General features: G+C 41.0%; 1 protein-coding gene across 1 annotated transcript; it reads right to left on the bottom strand.

Annotated features, from left to right (window-relative positions):
- Positions 1-2,122: 2,122 nt before the first annotated feature.
- On the bottom strand, positions 2,123-22,760 carry efcc1 (EF-hand and coiled-coil domain containing 1). The gene is made up of 8 exons (XM_085353710.1): positions 22,008-22,760; positions 20,175-20,590; positions 6,406-6,554; positions 5,822-5,957; positions 5,285-5,441; positions 3,076-3,234; positions 2,527-2,596; positions 2,123-2,365 (listed from the first exon to the last, which is right to left on the bottom strand). The coding sequence occupies exons 1-8, from the start codon at positions 22,683-22,685 to the stop codon at positions 2,232-2,234; spliced, it is 1,899 nt and encodes a 632-aa protein (XP_085209836.1). The 5' UTR covers positions 22,686-22,760; the 3' UTR covers positions 2,123-2,231.
- Positions 22,761-23,163: the final 403 nt, after the last annotated feature.

The raw sequence follows: 23,163 nt of genomic DNA, 5'->3' as shown, positions 1-23,163 counted from the left end.
ACAAAGCAAATTGTGTCCAGTGATGCCCTCATCCAGACCGACATTTGGCCCTGGCAGAGCACAAGTGAATGTAAGCTCTTCATTTATAAATATTTCAAATGTATCCTGTTTAAACAAATTCCCAGTATCTGAGCAGCAGTTGGATGTTCTGTTCTTGAATGATAATATGCTATTATGTTTTCCCTTCTGATGTTGATAAACTGTAGCTGCTGCTGACCTCCAGACAAAGAGAAAGGTCTTTGAGAAGGTGATGGCTGTGAGGTGCCTGAGAGAGGAGGAGATGATCGTTTGCAGGGAAATGCAGCATCAGTGGACAGTGTTGTGAGTGCGATCTGTGGTGTTGGGGACAATCTCCTCAGACTGTAAGCACATCTATTATTTATTTATGTATTTATTTTATTTTTTTGGATGAATTGATTGAAAATAACAGCAGATGCTAAAGGATCCTAAATCCTTGTGTTTATAAGGTGAGTTATTTTGTTACTTTACTCATATTTATTGGTTTTGTTCTTTTTACAGCCTCCCTTTTTGGCATGTCGGAGGATGCACAGAGGGGACTGTGATTACAATGTAATGATTACAGGACATTAGACTACTTGTTCTTATTGTTTAATCACGAAAAATTGTCATATAGAAATAAAAAACCTGAAGTTGTTAATTGATGCTATTTGAACACTATATCTTGTCATTTAACATGTATATACTTGCCTGGAAATTTCAACAGCTTTTCGTGTGTTTTGAAACTGGGTTTTCGGAGACCTCAAATGTAAAATGTTCTGTCTCTAAAGCACACAAAAATGTTCGGACATTTTTCATAGTGCATGTTTGAGGATTATTTTTTCCAGAGAAATAATTAACACAGTTCAGCGGGCTACATGCTGAACTTAAAAAGCAAAGTATTGATCCAATCGTGCTAGTATCAATCCGATACCAATGCTAGAGTTGTTATCCATACTATCCATATTTGGATCGATCCGCCCACCTCTAGTTGTTTCATTTCTGTTGACCTTCCAGTTATTTTTTTAAACTGCGTTAAAAATTATGTCCAGGTTGTTGGTTAGTTTTAGAGTAGGCTACAAAATCCTTTAAATAGTGAAATGTAAAAAAATTTAGCAGAGTGCATTTTATTCACCAAATTTTGTTCTCATACTCAACAGTTAACTTGTGCATCACTCACCACTGTTACTTGAGAGCACAATAAATATGAGCCTGAATGAAAAATCTTATTCCCTTTTAATCAAAAGTGGTATGGTGAGTATTATTTACTTCTTAGAAAATAAAGTTTGCCAAAATAAGTTGTTGATAGCTTGTTTTTGTTATACAGTCTATGATTGTATGTAGGCTACTAATAGTTGATGTTACAAGAAATATTTAAAATGATTTCAGTAGAAGAGGTAAAGATGGTGAATTCCAGATTAAATAGTGCGCTCATGAGATACAGCTTTAAGATGTGGCAGGATAAGGATGTGTTGTCAGCAGCTAGAAGACAACCAGTGGCATTAGCTCTGTACAATTTGTCAGGTGATTAGTAATGCTGATGAAGACTGTGTTGTGTTCAAAAAGTGAGTAACAGGAACTTGAGTAAGTTGAGCAGAAATACATTTTCTATCCAAATTTTTATTTATTGCTTAATAGTCGCAGATGACCATGTCAACACAGTTAGATACAAAGTGGCTAATGATCCCACATTATCTCCCAACACGGAGGCATCCTAAGGGCTGCAAAATAAAAGCATGTGTGGTCTCCTGAGATGGTAAAATACACTGTAGATTGCATATTTCTCTACAGTTTGTGTAGCCTATCATCTTTTCAGCTTATTTCATCTTAAAAAGCAGATGTGGAATGGTTATGTCAGAGGTTGAGGTTGACCAGCAGAGGTTGAGTACTATGTCCTGTTAAAGTTAAACTCACTTCTGAATTTTCACATTTACGTATCTTTTGTGAAAAAGTTCAAATGAAACAATTTTTTTTTTTGCATCCTGAAAGTTTATGTGCAATAGAAGCTTTTAACAAAAATCTGTGAGCATGTATTTCAGTTATATGTAATAAAGCTCTTTGCTACAATAATTCTAGATTAACATCCCTTTATAGATACAGGGCAAGAGGCTTATAATCGCCATAATATAATACACTATACACATCAATCAGCTTCATATATCAAAACTATTGAGCTTTCAGTGTCCTCCAAAAAGACGCTTGCATTTTCCGAGGCCAGCAGGAGGCAGTCTTGTTTAGCAGGAGATGATGAGGGCATCAAGAGACTGCTGACTGTGTGTCTTTTCCAAAGGTCTACCAGAAGACAGAATCTCACAAGCAGTAAGTTCATGATAGAGGGCATTGAGCACCTCCAGAATATGGGCCTTGCCTGTGTTAAAAACAGAACAGATGTGATATTTCTGAGGAAGTCACATGACAGGCCATTCAGTTTATTTCCATTTAACTCCCTCCCACAAGTAACTGTAAATTTTCATGGTTTCATGTCACAAGAGTTGTATTGATTTCATTGGGTGTGTGAGGTCTACTAACCGTGCTGCGGGTCGCTGCAAGACTCCAGAGTGCTGAGCAAGATTTTCCCGAGAGACCTCCGTGAGACGTTCTGAAATCAGCAGAGAGCCAGATGACAGAATCAGGTGCTTAACAGCCACTTTCATGAGAAAACTGCATCTTGTAACTGCAAAGCTTTCACATATGTTTGACAAGGGATAGTGCAAACACAAAAGAATGTATAAAAACCTCAACAGCACAAAGCTGCCTTTTATTTTGAAAACATTCCCAAGTTAATGTCCATGTGGAGAATTTGCCTGTAGCAAGGAAAATGCTTTCTGTTTGTTTTCCTATTTGATATCTGACCAGAACAAATTAATTCCAGTGCGCCATCAGTGGATATCTCTCAACTATCAACCCTGCAAATGATTTTCATTACTTTGAAATTCAGTTCACATGATGGATTGAATGCTTGTTTGCAAGATTTTCCTGCCTTAAAATGAATTAAAAATATTTGAATATCCTTACAAAGTCAAAACGTCCTTTCTAAATTTATCTCAACAATTAAAAAACCAAAACCTTGTGACTAACCAGGTCTCTGAGCTGCTGGAGAAGCTGCAGGATGTCCACGAGCTTCTCCTCCACCAGAGACAGACGGACCCTCTCTGTCTCCAGCATCTGCAGCTCCATCTGAAGCAGCTCAGTCTCCTCAGCCTTCTGCTGCAGCTCCTGCATCAGGGAGTCCTTCATCTGGAAGACATGGCACAAGAACCAGTTACTCCTGGCATCAGAATCAAGAATCACATTGTGAGTTCATCTTAGAAGAACATCTGGTCTTTGAAGACATCCTTAAATATAAGGACTTTCATTAACACTGATTTGGTATTAAAGCATTTTCAATGGCAAGACAACGAATGGAAAAATTGCAGTTAAAATTATTATATATTACAAGTAATGAATGAACATGTCACCCAGTACAACAATGAGGCTAACTAACAACTTTTTATTTTAGGTCTGTAGACCTCCAGTGCTTTTGATCCACAAGATGTGAGACCACTTCTTTGTTGGTTTTGTACTTAATTATGTCCAAAACTAACAAAGAACTAAGGTTAATTATGGAGTTCCACAGGGTTCAGTGCTAGGACCAATTCTGTTTACATTATACGTGCTTCCCTTAGGCAGCATCATTAGAAGACATAGCATACATTTTCACTGCTTTGCTGATGACACCCAGCTCTATCTGTGCATGAAGCCAGATAACACACACCAATTAGTTAAACTGCAGGAATGTCTTAAAGACATAAAGACCTGGATGGCCGCTAACTTTCTGCTTCTTAATTCAGATCAAACTGAGGTTATTGTACTCGGCCCTGAAAATCTTAGAAATATGGTATCTAAGCAGATTCTTACTCTGGATGGCATTACCTTGGCCTCCAGTAACGCTGTGAGGAACCTTGGAGTCGTTTTTGACCAGGACATGTCCTTCAATGCACATATTAAACAAATATGTAAGACTGCGTTCTTCCATTTGCGCAACATCTCTAAAATTAGAAATATCCTGTCTCAGAGTGATGCTGAAAAAACTAGTTCATGCATTTATTACTTCCAGGCTGGACGACTGTAATTCATTATTATCAGGATGTCCAAAAAACTCACTGAAAAGCCTTCAGTTAATCCAAAATGCTGCAGCAAGAGTCCTGACAGGGACTAGAAAGAGAGAGCAGATTTCTCATGTATTGGCTTCCCTTCATTGGCTTCCTGTTAAATTGAATTAAAAATCTTGCTCCTCACATACAAGGTCTTGAATAATCAGGTCCAATAATGACCTTATAGTACCATTTCACCCCATTACAGCACTTTACAGTATTTAAAAGTAGAATGGGAGGCAGAGCATTCAGTTTTCTATGGAACCAGCTTTCAGTTTGGATTCAGGAGACAGACACTATCTCTACTTTCAAGATTAGGCTTTAGCATTTCTTCTTCAGCCACCTTTCTCACTCACTATGTGCTAATACACTTCTCTGCATTGGATCATACTTGCTATTAATCTCTGGCTCTCTTCCACAGCATGTCTTTATCCTACAACTGTAACTGTAAATACATTAAAATTCAACCCATTTTTGTAGGTTTCTGTAAGAAATGTTAGTCCCTGCAGTGCACCTTTACGTCATGGTGTATTGAAGGACAAAGGTCTCACCCCACACATCCTGCTCATAAACAAAGCCTCGCTGTCAGGACTTTGTTTGGTTTGAACTTTTCCTCTCTGAGTGCTGAGATGTTCTGGGAACACATTACATCACGGTTCCCCTTCTGCCTGTCTTCCTGTGTTGTGAAAATACCACTCGACTGTGACGAGAGGGCTTTAAATTCATTATATTTTTTTAAGTGTCATGGAGCAACAAAGAGGGGAGTGTTTCTGTGGTCGGCTCCAGTGGCAAACAGCTGCAAACACACCCACACCCAGAAAGAGGGAGGCGTGTCTGTGTGTGGGACAGCCTGGTGGTTTGGTTAGGTGGAACAAATTTCCCACGTGTGGGACTAATAAAGGTTATCTTATCTTAAGTTGAAGGATTGTAGCATTAGCTGTGGTTTAGCCTATGAAGACCTCCACTTTCAGAAGAACCTTTAGCAGTCATCTCTAATCTAGTTTCACACCGTGCAGAGCCACAAAAAGGCTTGGGATTGAAGGCAAGCAGAACAATATCAATAACAGAACCTTTCATAGAAATAGATCCAACAGAGGGCAGGTGGCACCACAGAAACCCACCCTAGGGTGAGGAATGACAGAGTTGGGTTGTACCTGGTCCATGTTTATCTCAGCCTGGCTTTCCTTCAGCTCCAGCTGCTTATGCAACCTGGTCACTCTCTCAAGGAGCTCCAACACAGCACTGCAGCTCTCTTCGCTTCTCGAGCTCCCGAAATTAGACATTAACTTTTTGAATGCCTTGTCCTCGCACCTTATTAAGGAACATATAATAGAAGATGGAAAGTCAGTCAGACCGACCCACAAACTGTATACAAGAGACGGACATGGACACTGTGACATCACCTTTTGGATTGTGGACCTTTTTTTTTTTAGCATTGCCATGATTGAATAAGGTTGGATTTTCCTGAAAACTCCAGAGGAGCATTTACTGTCAATTACAATATAACTATGATGTTGTTTTAACTGTCTGTTTAATTTAAATAGAACCAAACAGAAAATCATTCATTCATGATGAATAGAAAGTAGTGACTAGCAATGTTTACTGAGGTAACAGATTAAGACTTCCATAATCTAACTTATTCCTGCAATCAGATATATGATATATTTTATGATAACATGAACATGCAATACCTTTCCCCACAGCAGGATAGCCTGGCTAAGATCCTCTTCACCTCATCCACTTGTCTCTGTTGATCTCCAGTCCACTTGTCATCTTCTTCGTCAGAGGCTGCCTGGCCCTCCACTGACCGAAACAGCTGCTCCTCCACTGGACAATACATACAGTACATAATTGTTATCATCATCATCATCATCACCAACTGTTATTGCGATCATTGCAAAGGGTATTAGCCAGAGGTCTTCATTAACAAAAATTAATTGTACAGTGCCCCCCCCACTCTTAGCAAGTACCTGCCAGCAGTAGACTGTGAGGGTTCTCTCTCTAATATTGCAGAGTTAAGCTTCCAGTATAAATATATATGTTAGTTGGTGCTACAGGTACAAGTGAATTAAAATGTGGTGTAGTTTGTTGCCTCAAAACAACATAGGCGTGTATAAGCATATTTAATGAATATGATGACCACTTCAAAATGGGGTAAGTATTACCTTACCTGCAAGCTCAGTATTTATTTTGCTTAGACTTGCATTGAAGCTCATACATGAGTGGCTAGTATCAGAAAAAACATTCTGTACTTTAATATTCAATATTGTCTTACTCTTGTCTGGAGTCGTTACAGCACATCCTGTCGGGGAACAGCGGTCGTGCTGGGTATCCAGGCAGCATCTCTGTCCTGGCCTGCTGCTGACACTCAGCTGCTGCTCTGCACTGGTGCTGCCTGGGAGTTGTAGTTTCGACACTTCTGACCTGAAAGAAAGCGCTGCGAGTTCAGCATTTTTTTTTGCAAATATAGTCACATGTGCTGCTGCATGTAAGCTGACAGTGGCCAAAGGGGCTAAAACCGCTCGTCACATTTGCACAGATGAGAAAAGTTCCGTCCAAACCAATTGCCAACATCAAAGAGAACATATCATGTAACACAAGGGAGTGTGTATTACGCCACATCTACAACCGCCATGATAATTTTATGGAGGCCTGTGATGCTGTACGCCAAATCTGGGTGGGGTAATTGAAGCCAGACATTGTATCTTTAAGGCATTTTTACAGTAAAGTGGGTCAGTGGTAGAGAGCCACTCTAAGTGTGCAGGAGTTAGCAGGAGTTTGCAAGATGTGAGGTAAAGCATGCAAGACTTTTAAGTGCAACGTTTCTTTTGATCTGCAGAGGAGAAGATGTGTAAGACCTTTAGTGTATATTTCACATATTTCCTCATGTCATGATCACATTCAAACATTCCCTCCTGAAAAAAAAAAAGACTGAGGCTGAGTTTGGGCGGATCAATCGTTCTGTAATGGTTTGAATTTTCTAGGCTTCTTCTGCTGTCTGCTCTTTTGTGTTGGGGGAAATCCGATAGGGGGCCTTCATAAATCACAGAATAAGTGTTTCCAGATGATGATGTCTTGCCCAAGAAAAAAAAAGCAGAGAGAAAATCTCGGAAAGAGTTTCAGCAGCCTAACTCTCTGAAAAAACAATTAATTTTTTTAAGAGTCACAGAGAACTCATGCTTATATCCTGTTGGCACAAGGCAAACCCTGCTGTAAGATGACATTATGCTCTGCATCTGTGGATTACTCTAGCTTTGTGCAACACTGGAGAGAAACCACTGAAGTCACTTGTTAACTTTAGCAAGATTTCAGGCAATCAATCAGAGAGTCGTGTTTAAGTTATAGAGGGCGCCACGTTGGAAGAAAGAAGGAGCAGCTGTAGTCACACCAGCACAGACAAGAACACACACAAAATTCAACTGGTTGCTGTGGAGACACTCGGACTCTTAAGCAAAACGGTGGAAGGCTTTTTCAAATACAGGCTTCATGTGACTGATTGCACTTTAATTGGCAACGGTTAAAGGGAGGCTAACAGTAGGCCACAGCCGCAGGATCAGGACTTTGATGTTAATATAGTCAGCTAGCAGGCTGCATCCACAAACTACCCATATAACATGCACCGACATCAATATCTCCTATTTAAGTAACTAAGTAACATAGTGATACTGATACTAGTGGAAGTAAGGCTTAACAGGCAGCTAGCTGCAACTGCTTGTGAGGACATTTGTCAATAAAAAGGAGACACCCTACACTCTATCTGAATTGAGTTACTAAAAAAAAAAAAAAAAAAATTGTGTGTATATATATATATATATATATATATATATATATATATATATATATATATAAATAAATAAATTAGGGGTGCAACGATACACAAAATTCACGGTTCGGTTCGATACTTTGGTGTCACGGTTTGATATTTTTTCGATACAAAAAAAATGTTCATGCCTTTTTAATTTGTCATTTATTAAAATTATAAATATATATTTTAACTCAAAAGTACAGTTTTTAAATTTTTTGTTGCTGAAACAAAAGTAATTAAAAAAATAAATATATCTCAGGGCTCTCAAAATTTCAAAATCCCTGGTAGCCCTTCGGGCAGGGGCTCTTCAGTTTTTGGTAGCCCAAAATAAATTTAAGTAGCCCGAATAAAAAAGAGAGCAATTTTTTGATTGATGTTTTGTTTCCTTTATAATATTATACATTAAAGTATAATATTGTAAAGGAAACAAAACATTAATCAAAAAATTGTTGAAAAACAAATTACAACATTGTATAAAAATTACAATCATCAACTCAAATACTTGGTTCTAATTGAACAGAAATTTCTATGAACTGAAAGATATTGCAGACTGAGCAAAAATGCATTTCTTGCATTTCTCATGGGTTCTAATGGGGGCTTTCTTAAAATGACTGGTCCCAGTAACAAAGGCGCTTGTCGACTCAGAAATCGAGAGAAAACCAACAACACACCCGGCAGAACATTATGTTATTTACACGGGTGCACATAAGTGGTCCGCATTCGCTGTCAAAATAAAAGACGCACCAGATAAGAAGTTGCAACGCGCGTTTGCGTCCATATAAAAAGAACTGTTTTTGTCCGCTAGAGTGGAATTTTCACAGCACATTCTGCACCACATCTCTGTGCGTTCATCATTTGTTTGAAGCCAGCTCACCTCCTGCAACCACTTTTCCGAGAATACGTGCTTCTTTTGTGGTTCGGACTCCTACTGACATTTCTTTGGAGGTGGAGGAACACCAAAGTAATTGCTTAAAGGACCTTCTTCGACATCTTTAAGAGTTCTAAACAAATGTCTGTCCTCCTCCAGAAAATCTTATGTACGCAAACACGTGTTGCAACTTATCTTGTGCGCGTTTTTTATTTTGACAGCGAATGTGCACCTGCGGACCACTTATGTGCAGCCCTGGTTATTTAGCTCGTCATATTGCAGCCACAGAAATTCTTTTGTCCATGAAACCATAAAGCTGCACTTTCTTTTTGCCTTATAGTCTGATTTGTCATAACTTTTCCGTTTTGTGGTAAGCTTTTCTTTGGCTGTCACTTCTTCACCCTGACCTGTCTTATTTGGCTCAGCAGAACTGAAATATATATCCTGCTGCTTTTACACGCGCACTCACATAACGGTCAGCGATTCTCTGCGTGATCAACCTCTCATATGTTTAAGCTGCGGGAGATTTCACTTGTCATGTTTGCAGTGTAAGCTAACGATTGATAAGACGATGTCAGAGGAATTGGTGCACAAATTATCGTCACTCACAGGTCAGTGCTGTCGCTCTCTATACACAGTTCATGCGATTGCAAAGTGAAAGCAAAAAACAAGCGCAAATTCAAACGCGATTTCAATATGTCACATATTGACAGTGGCTCACCGATGCCAATGACATAATTACCCAGCTACATTTCCGAAAGAATGCAAAAGCATTGACATATATTTTTCCTTCCTACAATAGCCCGACGGGCAGGGAAGAGATAGATTTTGGTAGCCTGACTGGAAAAATCGCTAGCCCCGGGACGTCGGGCTAGCGATTTTGCGAGCCCTGTATCTGATTGAGGAATCACTCATCTTTGGAAAAGAGAGTTTATTACAGAGAAATGGCTCTTTCCAAAATAAAAGCTATACTATACGCTTCTTCTGGGCTATATTCTCAGCAGCATATTGTAGCGGGTCAGGGCAGTTATGTTTTGTTTATGTTGCCATAGTGACGGGTGACGCCCTCTCGCTGCGACGGTGTGTCCTTCCGGGGTCAGAGGGCGCCCTGTGTGTTGTTGTTGTTGTTGCTGTGCGGTTGCCGCGCTGAGCAGTTAGCTAGCGGCAGTGTTCTTCTGCAGATGTCAATAAACGGCTGTGCTCCCTGGCTAGCTCACGGGAAGCAAGACCAAACGACACCTCCGTCTCCTCCTTGTCTGAGCTCGCCACAATATTAAACATATCAGGTCCCCATAAGGAGAATCATGTGCTAACGGCTGTCTAAATGACTCGGCTAAAGTTAGTAGCATGCTTGTTGTTTTTGTCTTTCCACTAGAATGATGTCGGCGTAAATGTGCAGTCATATTCGTTGTGTTCCCACTAGTGCTGTCAGCGTTAATCTCGTTGAAATGACGTTAACGCCACAACACGGCAATCTCCTTTAACGAGCTACCCCTGATCGCCCCGTGCGTGGAGCTAGACGGCCAACACGTTAACGAGCTAACTGCGCTAACACTAGTTCCCACCCATGTAATTGAGCATTGCGTGGCACATCCAACATACATGCTTATACTTTAGTCCATGACGCGCTTACCTTCAGGGTCATACGTCACATGAAAACCAAAATAATTCCAAACGCCAGATCTGAATGAGGGTGGGGGAGGTTCAGTTTGCCATGTTGCAAGGAGAGCTTAACTTCTGTCTCGCTGGCTTGCCCTGCGCTCTTCCTTCTGACGATGCTGTCTGTGTTGAGCGCTCAGTGGATCTGCGCTCAACAGTGCAGCCTAGGCGGAGTAGTCGAATGCAGATTCACTGAGCGCTCAACACAGACAGCATCGTCAGAAGGAAAGTTGATAAAATAAATTACAAATTTTGTATTGTTCGATACATATGCGTACCGAACCGAAAGCACTGTATCGAACGGTTCAATATCGATATGAGTATCGTTGCACCCCTAATAAATATATATATATATATATATATATATATATATATATATATATATATATATATATATATATACACATATACACACACACACACACACACACACACACACACACATACATACATAAAATAAATAATAGTACTGCCATAGTAGCTTCATTTTCAACTCTGGAGGTTACTGCCTTGTTTCCCAACATTGAGGTTGTCTGCTGTGTCCTGACTGTTCGCCTGTCCCTCTTCTGTTTCCCCAACTTTTGTTTACTTCACTTAGTTTGCATCTGCATCTACGTGTGCCTTTTCAGGCGATTTATTCTGTTTAAAGAAAGCTTCCATCACATGTTTTGACAGTGTTTGGTGGTGGCAGTGCTGAATGTGGGAATTCCAACTGGATGAGTAGAGACACCTGAAAGGAGTCCAGGCAGACGTCCCAGATAGTGGTTAGTCTGTGGGATGCAGCAGACATAGTCAAAATTTGATCAGCAATTATTCTTGTCAATCGGCCAGCATGGATGTGTCTGACCTGCCAAAATGAAAAATAACTATTAATGTGTTTTGTTGAGAGGCAGAGAAGGAAAAAAAAGATGCTGCAGATTTTATTATACAGCACTGTGCGAAGGTTTTGAGGCATTTTTTTTTTTTTTATTTCTTCAGACTTTATTGGGATTTTTTTCTTAAGCAGTACTTCTCCAGACTTTCTGAAGCTGTTTCATTGTTTTTCTTTTGACACCGTTTTTCACTCATTTCAGTCAATTGCTCTGAAAATGGTGAGGTACAATGTTGTTGTTTTTTTACTTCTGTTTTGTTAAGCCACTTAACACTGATCTGTCCATCATTAAAACATAAAAAGGTAACAAAGTCAAAGGATGAATCAGTGTTGTATCTAAGAAAACTGTTAATAGCCTGTCACAAAACACATTTGTTTCCATTTCTTTAGGTGAATCAATAAAACATGCCAAAGACAACACAGTTAGACAGAAATAACATGGTTTGGACCAACAAGGAGATTCTCAAAGAGCTATTAGTTGAAAATTTGGAATCTCTCAATATGGTGTGCACCGTCCTTATAAGAATCCAGTGTGGATAACAGTAGAAGGCCAAGAAGAAGAATCAGCACTAAAAAACAAACAAACAAAAACTATCTACAGTAGATGAACAATATCCAAAAGTCTTGTCTGTAAGAAGTAGCTACAAACACCTGATATAGGAACCGAGAGACACATTTGGCCCTTTGGTTGATCCATCTACTGTTCACTGAAGCCTCACTGTGGTCTCAGTGACAGTTAAGAAACAAAGAGAAGAGCTGAGGTATACAAAACTGCACAAGGACTGGACTGAAAATAAGCTGTAACCAATTTTATAGCGTAATGAACTCATATTTGAAATTTTTGGTTCAAATCATCGTCATCAGTATGTCTGGAGGAGGTCAGGAGAGAGTGTCTACAGGCATCTATAAAGCTAGCAATAGAGTTCAGGCTGTATTGATGAATAAAGGTGGTCATACCAAATACTGATGTATTTTGCTAGTAAAAATTTTCCTAGTAAAATAAAAAACAATAAGTGGTAACGTGCTCAAGATGTGTGAACAGTATTGCATGTGGGGAAATTCCAGTGTTTGAAAAAATAATTTCACCTCATATATTTATTTCATCTTAAGAAATATTATTGGGCTGGCAGTCATTTGCAGAGATGGTCAGTAACAATTTCAAAAAGCATTACTGTTGTTTACTATAACTAAACGAATCTACAGTATGTTCTTGGCAGTGAAAAGGCTGACCATTTACTACTGCACCGGTACCCAACAGCAGGAAGCAAATGTCCAAACTGACAGTGCATGGCACCTACATTCATGTCAAACCAAGACACCTCTCCCACTTGCTGTTCAAAATGTAGGTTTATAAGAGGCAGCGAGTCAAATGAAAGTTGGCTTAAATGGAGTGGAAAGTGGTGTGTTGCAGACAGAGGATGAATTGAGGGCCTGTACCAAGGCCCAGTAAAACACAATAAGGATTAATTTGAACTATCAATCACACAAAGCTGCTCTAGAAGGACAAAAATCTGGGGCACATGTCCCCTTTAAGAATAGCTTTTTTGTCACTTCATAAGAAAAAAGGAGAAAACAGAAACAAACTGAGGTCGTGGGTATGGTATAAATCAGCTGGAGAATCAAGGCAGAATTTAGTCATGTACATCTGCTGGAAACTTAAAACAGACTTTATCATTTTGGAGGAAGTACTCTACAAGCGGGACCGATAGAGAGGCTGATCAATTTCTCCTTCTCACTCTCTTTTACCAGATTCATGTATCAAAAAGCACTTTCTGGTTGATCTCTAGCCAAAATGAAATTTAGACCTGGAACGAGCTCATAATGTTAATGTGGGAAATTCAATAAAGTACATGTATGTGCCAGGAGCAACAAATGCATTTATAGAGCTACATGTATTATTGATTTGATATTGACAGTGAAAAATGCTCTTTTGTTGGAATATAATATACCCTAATTATCATTGATCCCTAAAGACACACACACACACACACACACACACACACACACACACACACACACACACACACACACACAGAGTTTTACTGTGCTATGTCATGACTTTTGTAATTAATAGCATCCTGCACTGTATTAGCAAAAGCTGAAAGCCATTCTTTCGGCTGGTGGGAGGTAGTCCAGCTGCTTGTTGTTAGAGCCAGGACACCCAGAGTCCTCCCTGTGTTTATTACAGCATGGCGCTGAAGTGAACTTTTCATCAACATAACCTCCCCTCCCCCATCATCGTCGACCTGCCTCCACTCCCACGAGAGCAGTTTCCCTTTTTCAGGTGTCATCAGTCAATGACAGTCCGCTTTCCCTGCAGGTTAAAACTGAGGGCACACTGTAAACCTGAGCTTGCACTTGAAGTTTGTCAGTTGTCGATGCCCTGCAGCTTGACAGGGAAAGGCGAGGGGGCTTTGTTTACATAGCTGACGGTTATTAATCAAGTCCTCTTGGGCTGCCCAACAATGTGCTGGTTTCTGGGATACAAATAAAGCACTTCTAGGGATCAGATTATTGTTTTGCTCTAGCTGAGAACTTAATCCAAAAACTAATGGCTGTAACATTTACAGAGGGTGGTTAAACTTTCCTTAGCAAGCAAAGTGCAAAGAAACCTCTAAAGTCAAACAAACGACGGTATTAAAAGCAGAGGGAAGTTTTAAAGGGAGAGAAGTCCAGTGAGGGTGGGTGGCGCACGCCTATAAGATATTTTGTGTGCCATGTTTTTCTGCTGATGTCAGCATACCTCCAAACCAGAGAGAACAGGGCAGCACTTCAGCGTGAAAATGAGTCCACTTGGCAGTGTGGGGCTTTGAAGGCTGCTCAAGAACTACAGCGAGATAGCAACAGCAGAATGCCACAGGTCCCAGACATCCCCAAGTGTGTTTTCCACATTATTTAAAGGGTAGGAAAGCCATGGCAGCACCTGCTCCCCACAATGTTGCAGCTCTAGAGCTGAGGCAGATAAATGGTATGCTAGACCCTCCTCTTCTTTCTGCTCTCAGGCACCATACAGAGAGCATGAAAGGGCCAGGAGATTATGCCTCCCTTGGGGCCTGGCTTCAGATGGCCTGAGGTTAGAAGAAGCCAGCAAATGAAAGTGAGTGAGTTTTAAACTTGCACATGTAGTACGCATGTGCTTGGTATGCTTGCTAGAAATCCCTGGACTTTATAAAGTGAGACACCTGGATCTACATGACTATTAAAGGTCAAGAAGTTTTGAATAAAAAGCAGCCAAAGTTCACTTTTAATGACTTATTTGCACTCTCTGCTTCATGTCTTTTCTCTGGGACTCGAAACTAATGAACACATCTGTCCCTCTCACTTTCGTCCCTTGCAAAAGATGTCCGTCATTTCCTGAACAAACAGCTGAGTGTTTGCTTCTTCCTCCAGATGGTAAGCTTTCCTCCCCCCCCTCATCTCATTTTGTTCCTCTCGCTGTGCTTCCCATTGTCTAGTATGTCTGGCCCACAGAGCTCTACACACTGCAGTGACTGATTTAAGCTCAGTTTGACTCCTGGAACTAAAGAGCACAAACTGAACCAAAAGTAACAAATTTATATCATTGCAGCTGCACCAAGACTTCTCCAGAGATGTGCTTGATCAAGTCCTCCTGAGGGTGTGGTTCCCACTTGAATCTCAGCCTCTGCTCTGTTCTCGCATTCAATCCAAAGTAATGGCAGACATGTTATGCAACAACACCCACGTAACGATGAGCACATTGGACCTCTGCTGGGATACTGATGGAAAGTTGAGAAGGGATTTTTCTAGAAAAGAAACTTGTATATCACTGAATGCTAAAAAAAGAACACATGAAGGAAAAGTTATAAGAAAGCCTAATAAAGGAAAAGGCTACTTTTTCTGAAATGCGTATTGGCTTCGTTACCATGGATAATATTAGAAAGACTGGTATTCGCTCTCATGACCATTCACTGCATAAATGGTAAGTGGCCTGCATTTGTATAGCACTTTTCTAGTCCATAGGACCCCAAAGCACTTTACACTACATTCAGTCATTCACACACACATTCACACACTGGCAATGGCAAGCTACATTGTAGCCACAGCTGCCCTGGGGTGCACTGACAGAGGCGAGGCTGCCGGACACAGGCGCCACCGGGCCCTCTGACCACCACCACCGTGGGAAATTTGTTTTGTCACAGCAGGAAGTGGACAGTGCAAAAGTTATGACGCAAAAATTAGAATACAATAAGAATAAATACAGTACACAGCTGTACAGAATAGAATAAAATAATATACTATATACAGTAGAATAAAATAGAATAAAAATATACAATAAGATAAAAATAGAATACGAATGCTATATACAACTGAGTAAAAATACAACGATGCCAGAAAAGATTATTGCACTTAGTGTTATTGCACATGTGTGGATGTGTGTGTTTGTTCAGTTAAAGTCTTTGTTGTGGAGTCTGACAGCAGTGGGGAGGAAAGACCTGCGAAATCTCTCCGTCCCACACCGTGGGTGCCGCAGTCTCCCACTGAAGGAGCTGCTCAGTGCTGTCACAGTCTGCTGCATGGGGTGGGAGACGTTGTCCAACAGGGATGACAGCTTAGCCGCCATTCTCCTGTCACTCACCACCTCCACTGGGTCCAGAGGGCATCCTAGAACAGAACTGGCCCTTCGGATCACCCTGTTCAGTCTCTTCCTGTCCCCAGCAGAGATGCTGCCGCCCCAGCAGACCACACCATAAAAGATAGCAGAAGCCACCACAGAGTCATAGAAGGTCTTCAGGAGTGGGCCCTCCACCCCAAACGACCTGAGTCTCCGCAGCAGGTACAGCCTGCTCTGCCCTTTCCTGTAGAGGGCGTCTGAGTTATGAGTCCAGTCCAGTCTGTTGTTCAGATGAACACCAAGGTACCTGTAGCTGTCCACAGCCTCAATGTCCATACCCTGGATGTTCAGTGGTTTCAGTGGAGAATGCTTGTGCCTGCGGAAGTCTACCACCAGCTCCTTGGTTTTACTGGCGTTGATCTGGAGGTAGTTTAGCTGGCACCAGTCCACAAAGTCTTGAGTCAGTCCTCTGTACTCCTTGTCGTCCCCATCAGTGATGAGGCCGACTATTGCAGAGTCATCAGAGAACTTCTGCAGGAAGCACTGGGTGGAATTGTGGGAGAAGTCTGCAGTGTAGATGGTGAAGAGGAACGGAGCCAGAACCGTTCCCTGTGGGGCCCCCGTACTGCAGACGACCCTGTCCGACACACTGCCCTGAGTCCTCACATACTGTGGTCGGTCGGTGAGGTAGTCCAAAATCCAGGTAGTGAGGTGATGGTCCACTCCAGAGTTCTCCAGCTTGTCCTTCAGAACCGAGGGAAGAATAGTGTTGAAGGCACTGGAGAAATCAAAGAACATGATTCTCACAGTGCTTCCAGCGGTCTCCAGGTGAGCGAGGGAACGATGTAGGAGGTGAATGACGGCATCATCCGCTCCAATGCCAGGCTGGTAGGCAAACTGAAGTGGGTCCAGTGATGAGCTTGTTAGGCTCATATGTTGCTGTGTTTCCCACAGATTGTTAGCATTAAACAGCTAGCGGTAAGCTTACGACATTGTTGATGTTTATTGTACTAATATATGTTTATTGTATTAAAATAGTATCTATATTATAATATTAAAACAAAATAATGTTTTTTTTAGATATTTCCCTCTGTGTACACTGGTTACCCTTTGCTAAGCTAACTTGCACTTGGTTTCATGCCATTGTTCTAAAGCTAGACAGTAACTTTAATATAATCACAAGTATTTTTGAGAGCAGCAATTTTTTTAATGGCTTTTGGTAGAAAACTGAAAGAAAACAGATTTCTTTGGTAATTGTCATCACTGATAATAACAAGCAGCTATTTCTGGTTTGATTTTACCACACTTATAATAAGGTCCATTATAAACGTAGTGGTTTTGAAAGAGATGCCATCAAGCATGCCCTATTGGTTTTAAATCTATAACTGGCCAGTGACTATTCATTAGTATATTTCTACCATTTTCTAGGAAAAAAACAATCACAGTCATTGTAAAACCCAACAACAACCCCCCCCCAAAAAAACAAAACAAAACTGACATGACAAAAAAAAAAAAAAAAAAATTGTTAAACTACTGAAAAAGTGTATTTATTTTAGCTCATTTCTCTATTAAGGACTTCCTCCAGAACGCTGCCTAAAGGAATGGCAGCAAATTCTGATAAAAGTAAATAAACACAGGTGTAATTAGTATGTAAAAAGAATGTGCAGAGTCAATCAAAGATGAAGAATTGATGAATTAGTGGAACAATTTATTATTACTTATTATCTTTGACTGTGGAAAGCTGGTAGTCTTAGTTGGTCAAACGTTTTTTTTTTAAAAAAATTGGTGGATTAATGCTTAGAAGGATGTGCGTTTTACATTTTCTCAGGTAAATTTCCTGCTTATTATACAAAATATGGCTGATCAACCCTTTCAGCTGATCAGACTGTAAACCCATCTTACTATGAGAAGTTTCTCATAGTAAAATCTCCTCAAATATCCTCATCTTTATAAGCTTTCTTCAAACTCAAAGCAGTCTAAAAAAAATCAGTTGTTGCCCTGTCAAGTTAAGGTGAACACTATAAGGATTCATCATCATAAGGATGTGTGATTATCTGGTTCTAAATTGCTTCTGCTGTACCTTTCCTACGGCTCTGTAGCAGAATCTCTGAAAATCCAGCAGCGTCAGAGATAATCTTATTACTTGTCACAGCATTTTAGAAATAAGCCGTGGGGATAAAGTTATAGTCAATCATTTCAAAGACCTATTTTGCCTGTCAAAACATATCATCTGTGATATTTCAGACAGCAAATTGAAAGAATCATGATTTTATTTTAAAGAAACATCATTTTGATGAAAGACATAAAAGAGCACCAGAAAGTTCTCACATGTTTCTTCTTACTGTGTCCTTGGATATATTGTGAGCGAGCAAGCTTTGAGGCTTTCGTTGAGAATAGGGGCTTGGTTGCTAAGTTCCATAGGTTGGGGGTGCCTATGTGCTATTGCTCATGTGGGAGCAGAGTGAAAGAAGTGAACAAAGATTGATGAGAACGGTCAGTCTGTTCAGGCTCCTACTCAATGGAACTCTCTCTCGCCTTTGTGTTATTGAATTATTCGCCATTAGGGCATCAATGGAGGGGCAGTGAAAAGCCTTTGAAACACAGTGTGCATATATTAGCAGTGTTTAGGGTTAAAAAAGGAAGGGCACCTTGGCTGCTAAAAGTGATTTTACCTATTTATGCAGGTAGGAGTGAAGACTTTAATCATACAGCTCTGGTTGTCCATGACGCTATAATAGCAGCATTATGTAGACATTACAAGCATTTAGAGACATCTGCCAGACCTGCAGACTTGATTACATGGTTGCAGTGGGGACAACAGAACCAGAGATAAACATTAAACCAAAGGCTTTGTACTTTAAAAGTGCAATTACACCCTTACTTCCACCAAAATGAATAGTTCCCAACAGTAGTGGAGCTCAGGCAAGACTGACCTGCCACACACGAAGCCTCATTCAATAAACTCAAACACAACAAGACTGAAAATTGGAATAGTAAGGCCACATCAAGCCTTTATAAATAGCATGGGAGAGCTTTCCAGGCATGAAGCCAGAGGTAAATAGAGTCATTTCAACCTACTGTAGGAGGAATTATAATTCGTTATGGTTGATTCTCGCCACAAAGGCCTTTCTAATGCAATAACGTGCCAAAACAAGCCCTTGCTTCTCATGACACTTGCTATGCTGGGGGTTTAATAGCTGGTTGAACCTAGCAGAAAGGCTTATGTCTAGTCTACGCGCTCTCTCTATAAACATGTAGTGTCATCACCCCACATCTTTATGTAAAGGTACAAAGATACACTGAGTCATTTCTAGTTAAAAAAACCAAGAGAATTTGACCAGCTGTTAAATCTTGACCATCCAGCTCAGAACAACAATGCATTAAATGACATGCATTTTTGTTTTGGCAGATTTTCTGGAAATATATTTATGTTTGTATGATAATCATCAGTTTACCCTCCACAATAAATCTAATAAACTTGTACCAATTGGTGACGCCAACCATGGTGAAACTGCTTCTCCAATCTCCTGGTGGATGTGCTTGCCAGCTTGTGAGCTATGCTACTAATTTTCTTCATCACTAATGTCATTTCAAAAAGATGGGGAAAAAAAAAAACTTCTGTAACTCGAATACATTGTGTGTTTTCTTTTGTTTTGTTTTTTAAACAGTGGACTGCCATTAAAGAAAACTTTTCCAAATAAATGACACAGACTACAAACACAACTGAGTTTTTTTTCTTTCCATCTATTAAGAATCTGTGAAGGTTTTGTATGTGATGGAACCACAATGAGCAAAACTGCATTGTGCAGGTAAATCTAATGAGGGGTATGCATGAATGCAGTTAGCCATTGTAGAAGCAAACTCAGACCTTATGTTTTTGCTTCCCCTGTTCTAATGACTGCCAAGAAATGAAGCAATGACAAAGAAACAGGCCACCAAGAAAATGTAAATGCAGGATATGAGAAATTAAAGATGCGGCAAATGTTTTATAAAGGAATAAATGTCATTAAGATGTTTTTTTACAGACTGAAGACTGCGTTCTGGTAAAAAATAGAACTAGTGTTTGGGAATAACAGTACGTCAGAAAGTAAGTTAACTGTTCCAAGCAACTGCTATCACTACAATAAGTAGTTAATATAAAACCAATAGTAGTTCAGTCAACATGGTGCAGGATCGAGTCTTGACAAAATTCTATACTCCAACCCAAACATTAAAATACTGCTGTTTGCTCAGACTTAAATGCTACATGTGAAGCTGAGAGTTTTCACCTGTAGTAGAGGAGCTCTGATTCCAGCTGAAGGATGTGTCTCTGCAGTGCTGATACATGATTTGCCTTTGCCTCCAGTTCCTTCACTTTACCCAGCCCGCTGAGCAGCGCCTGTCGGGCCTCCTCCACCTTCCTTCTCATGGCCACCTGCTCCCTCTTCAGTGCCCTGTTGCAGTCCTCCAACGCAGCCACAGTCTCTTTAGAGCTCCACAGTTCCTGCTCCAGTCTCTGATTACAACGCATGGCTTCCTCCACCTGCCGATCTTGCGAGCTACGCAGCAGCTCTATTTCGTGGATTATGTTCTGTAAGCTTTTCAGGTTGGTGTTGGCCATTTTTTTCTGCATGGCTTGCTTCTGGTGAGCGACAAAACAGCCTTCGTCTGCTTTGTGTTTGGAGTGGCTTTTCCACAGTCCGACCTGAATCGAAACAAATGAAATAACTGAGATATTCCCATAACTTACTAAAACATGACTAAGCAGGTCTTGCATTTGTAGGAAACCATAAAGAAGTGTTGTTTTAATAGATTGCGAAAATGAATAACTCCTTTGGGCTGCGAGGCTGTGAAAAACATCTCTTGGTGTTAAGGTGTCAGCAATCATATATCTAAAACCAACTTGCTCTTGTGCTGTATGTGCTATCAGAATATGAAATATGTGGGTTTTGGAAATTGTTGTTCCAAGTCTCCCCAATCCCTGTACCAATAAACAAACATTTTAACTGGCACATATCAAAATAAAAACCAGGAATGTAATGTTTCTCTTGAAAACTAGTATCAGGATTACATCTCATCGTGATTTGTTGACAGCTGTTTATGAGTTTCTCACCCTTTATAAAGGGTTGCTAAGCTTGAATTCATTTCTTAATGAATAAATGAGATGTGAAATTGTATAAGCTATAGGTTGCCAAGTTGGTCTCTTTTCCCCTGTGGCAGAGTGTTCCCCATCCCTGACTGATTTTTTTGAAGGAGGTCTCTTCCTGTTAAACAGTTGTTTAAACCTCTGGTTATGGATCGTCTGATCATTGCAGTTCTCTCTCTAATGTTGTAGGGTCTTTACAATTTAAACAGTGACAACTGTTGCTGTGAAGTGGTACTCTATAAATATAAATGAATTTATTTTAAACTTGACTAGCTTTTTAACTTCGTCTAGCAGACATTTTAGTTTAATGCTAATGTATTTTGCTTTTCATTAAAACCTTATGAATGCTTACAACTGCAGAGGAGCTGCTTGAACCTGTTAGGAGGTCCAGATTGAACCCCTCCTATGACCATCTGAATATGAACCCTTTCTCCAGCCCTGCCAAGTCCTCATAAGCCCTGTGCAAACAAGCCTGTAAAGCTGAAACAACATGTGTCTTAGCTGGTGCTAATTCATAAAGTCTGACAATGGACCCATCCACAACACCGGCCAGGAAACAAACTCACAATTTAGGACTCAGTCGACATTTACTGGTCACTGTTCCTAATGAATGAAATTGTCCAAAGTAACGAAGGGGGCTGAGTCTGTGGCTTTTGGGGGGTTTTCTGGGGAGTGAGACCACAGGAGACATGTTCATATTTCCTGCAGGAGAAACCAGAAAAATGGGATCTGCTTTCTTGTCAGTAATTAGTTGTTAGAAATTATGTATTAACAATTTCAAAGTCACGAATAACTACTTCCTAGCGTTGGTCCCCTCAGTAAAGCTTGGGCCCCAGCAGCACTCCTGTTCTTTTACAAAAGGCCTATGGACGCATATTGCATATTTTTATGGGCTTGGAAGATCCAAGTGAAAGATATTACATCCTAAAAATTACACTATATGGACAGACAGAGTATTTAAAATCCCGCTTCTCACCTGCAGAGCCAAACAGCGGGCATCACTGCTCTGAAGTGCGGCTCGCATGTCCTCGATCAACTCCCTCAAACTCGCATTCTCATCCTCCAGTTTGGCTATTCGATCCTCCGCTTCCTCCAGGGCCACGATCTCCTCGTAGCACTCCCGGGTGCAGGAGCCAAGCCTGCAGCCGGAGGCGTGCCGCCCCTCCGGGAGAGGAGAGGGGCCGCTGCTCGCTCCCACAGACAACAGCTTCTCTCGGCGCTTCAGCGGGCTCCTCAAGCGGATCTGAGTCTCTATGTGCTCGCTGTCCATCCCGACCAGCAGCCGGCCGTTCTCATACTGGCAGCCAGCCTTAGTGCTGAAATACCCGCACAGTTTGGCGTGGAACTGTCTGAAAGTGAGTTCGCTGGGCAAATTGTCTAAAACGTCGACGCATTCTGTGTCCTCCGAGTCTTTGTCCAGTCCCAAAACTTCACACAGGATGTTAAACTCCTCCACGGGGATTTTGCCTGCACCTTGATAGTCCATGTGGTGGAAAATCTCCTGCAGATACTGATCCAACCCGGTGGCCAAAACAATAATCTCGTTCTCCACTCCCCGGTCCAGTCCGTAATGGTAAGCCAGGGTGCTGACTATCCATTGTGTCCTGCGCGCTGGTCGGCTGTATGGATCAACGGAGTCTATCGCATCCATCATTTCTACTGAGCAAAGTCATATTTCCTCGAACTGAACTGGAGTTGCTGTGTTTCTCCTCGCAGCATCCCGTGTGCGTTTCGTTTCTCGCTCTGCGCGAAAACCTGGAGCACAGTGGCGCAGCTCGAAACGAGGCGTGTGTTGAGCCCGAGCAGATTTGAATTTAGCACTGCCCCCAAAATCCACAACAAGGGGTCCCAAACAGCGCTCAGCAATGCAGCTCCAACACTCCGCGTATTATAACGGCCTCCAACTGCCGTGCGTCTGACTGTAATTGGCACCAGGTGTGTAAACTTTTCTCATTCACTTGGGTTAGACTTTGTTAAGATGTAAGGCGCCCCAGAGACTTACAGCCCGTGCTGCATAATGTCTTTTATTTTAAGCTGAAGAAAATTCCACTCCATGGTCTGTGTGCAGGGAAAACACACTCTTCTATGGGGGGGTTTGTACTTTTTGCACCTTGCTTTGTGCATGATGTAAT

The sequence above is a fragment of the Diplotaxodon limnothrissa genome, linkage group LG5, assembly GCF_057381915.1.
Source record: "Diplotaxodon limnothrissa isolate DT_005_m linkage group LG5, D_limnothrissa_male_GT1.1, whole genome shotgun sequence".
Classification (NCBI taxonomy): Eukaryota; Metazoa; Chordata; class Actinopteri; order Cichliformes; family Cichlidae; genus Diplotaxodon; species Diplotaxodon limnothrissa.
Note: the sequence above shows the minus strand (reverse complement) of the source record. Positions and strands in the feature narration are given on the sequence as shown.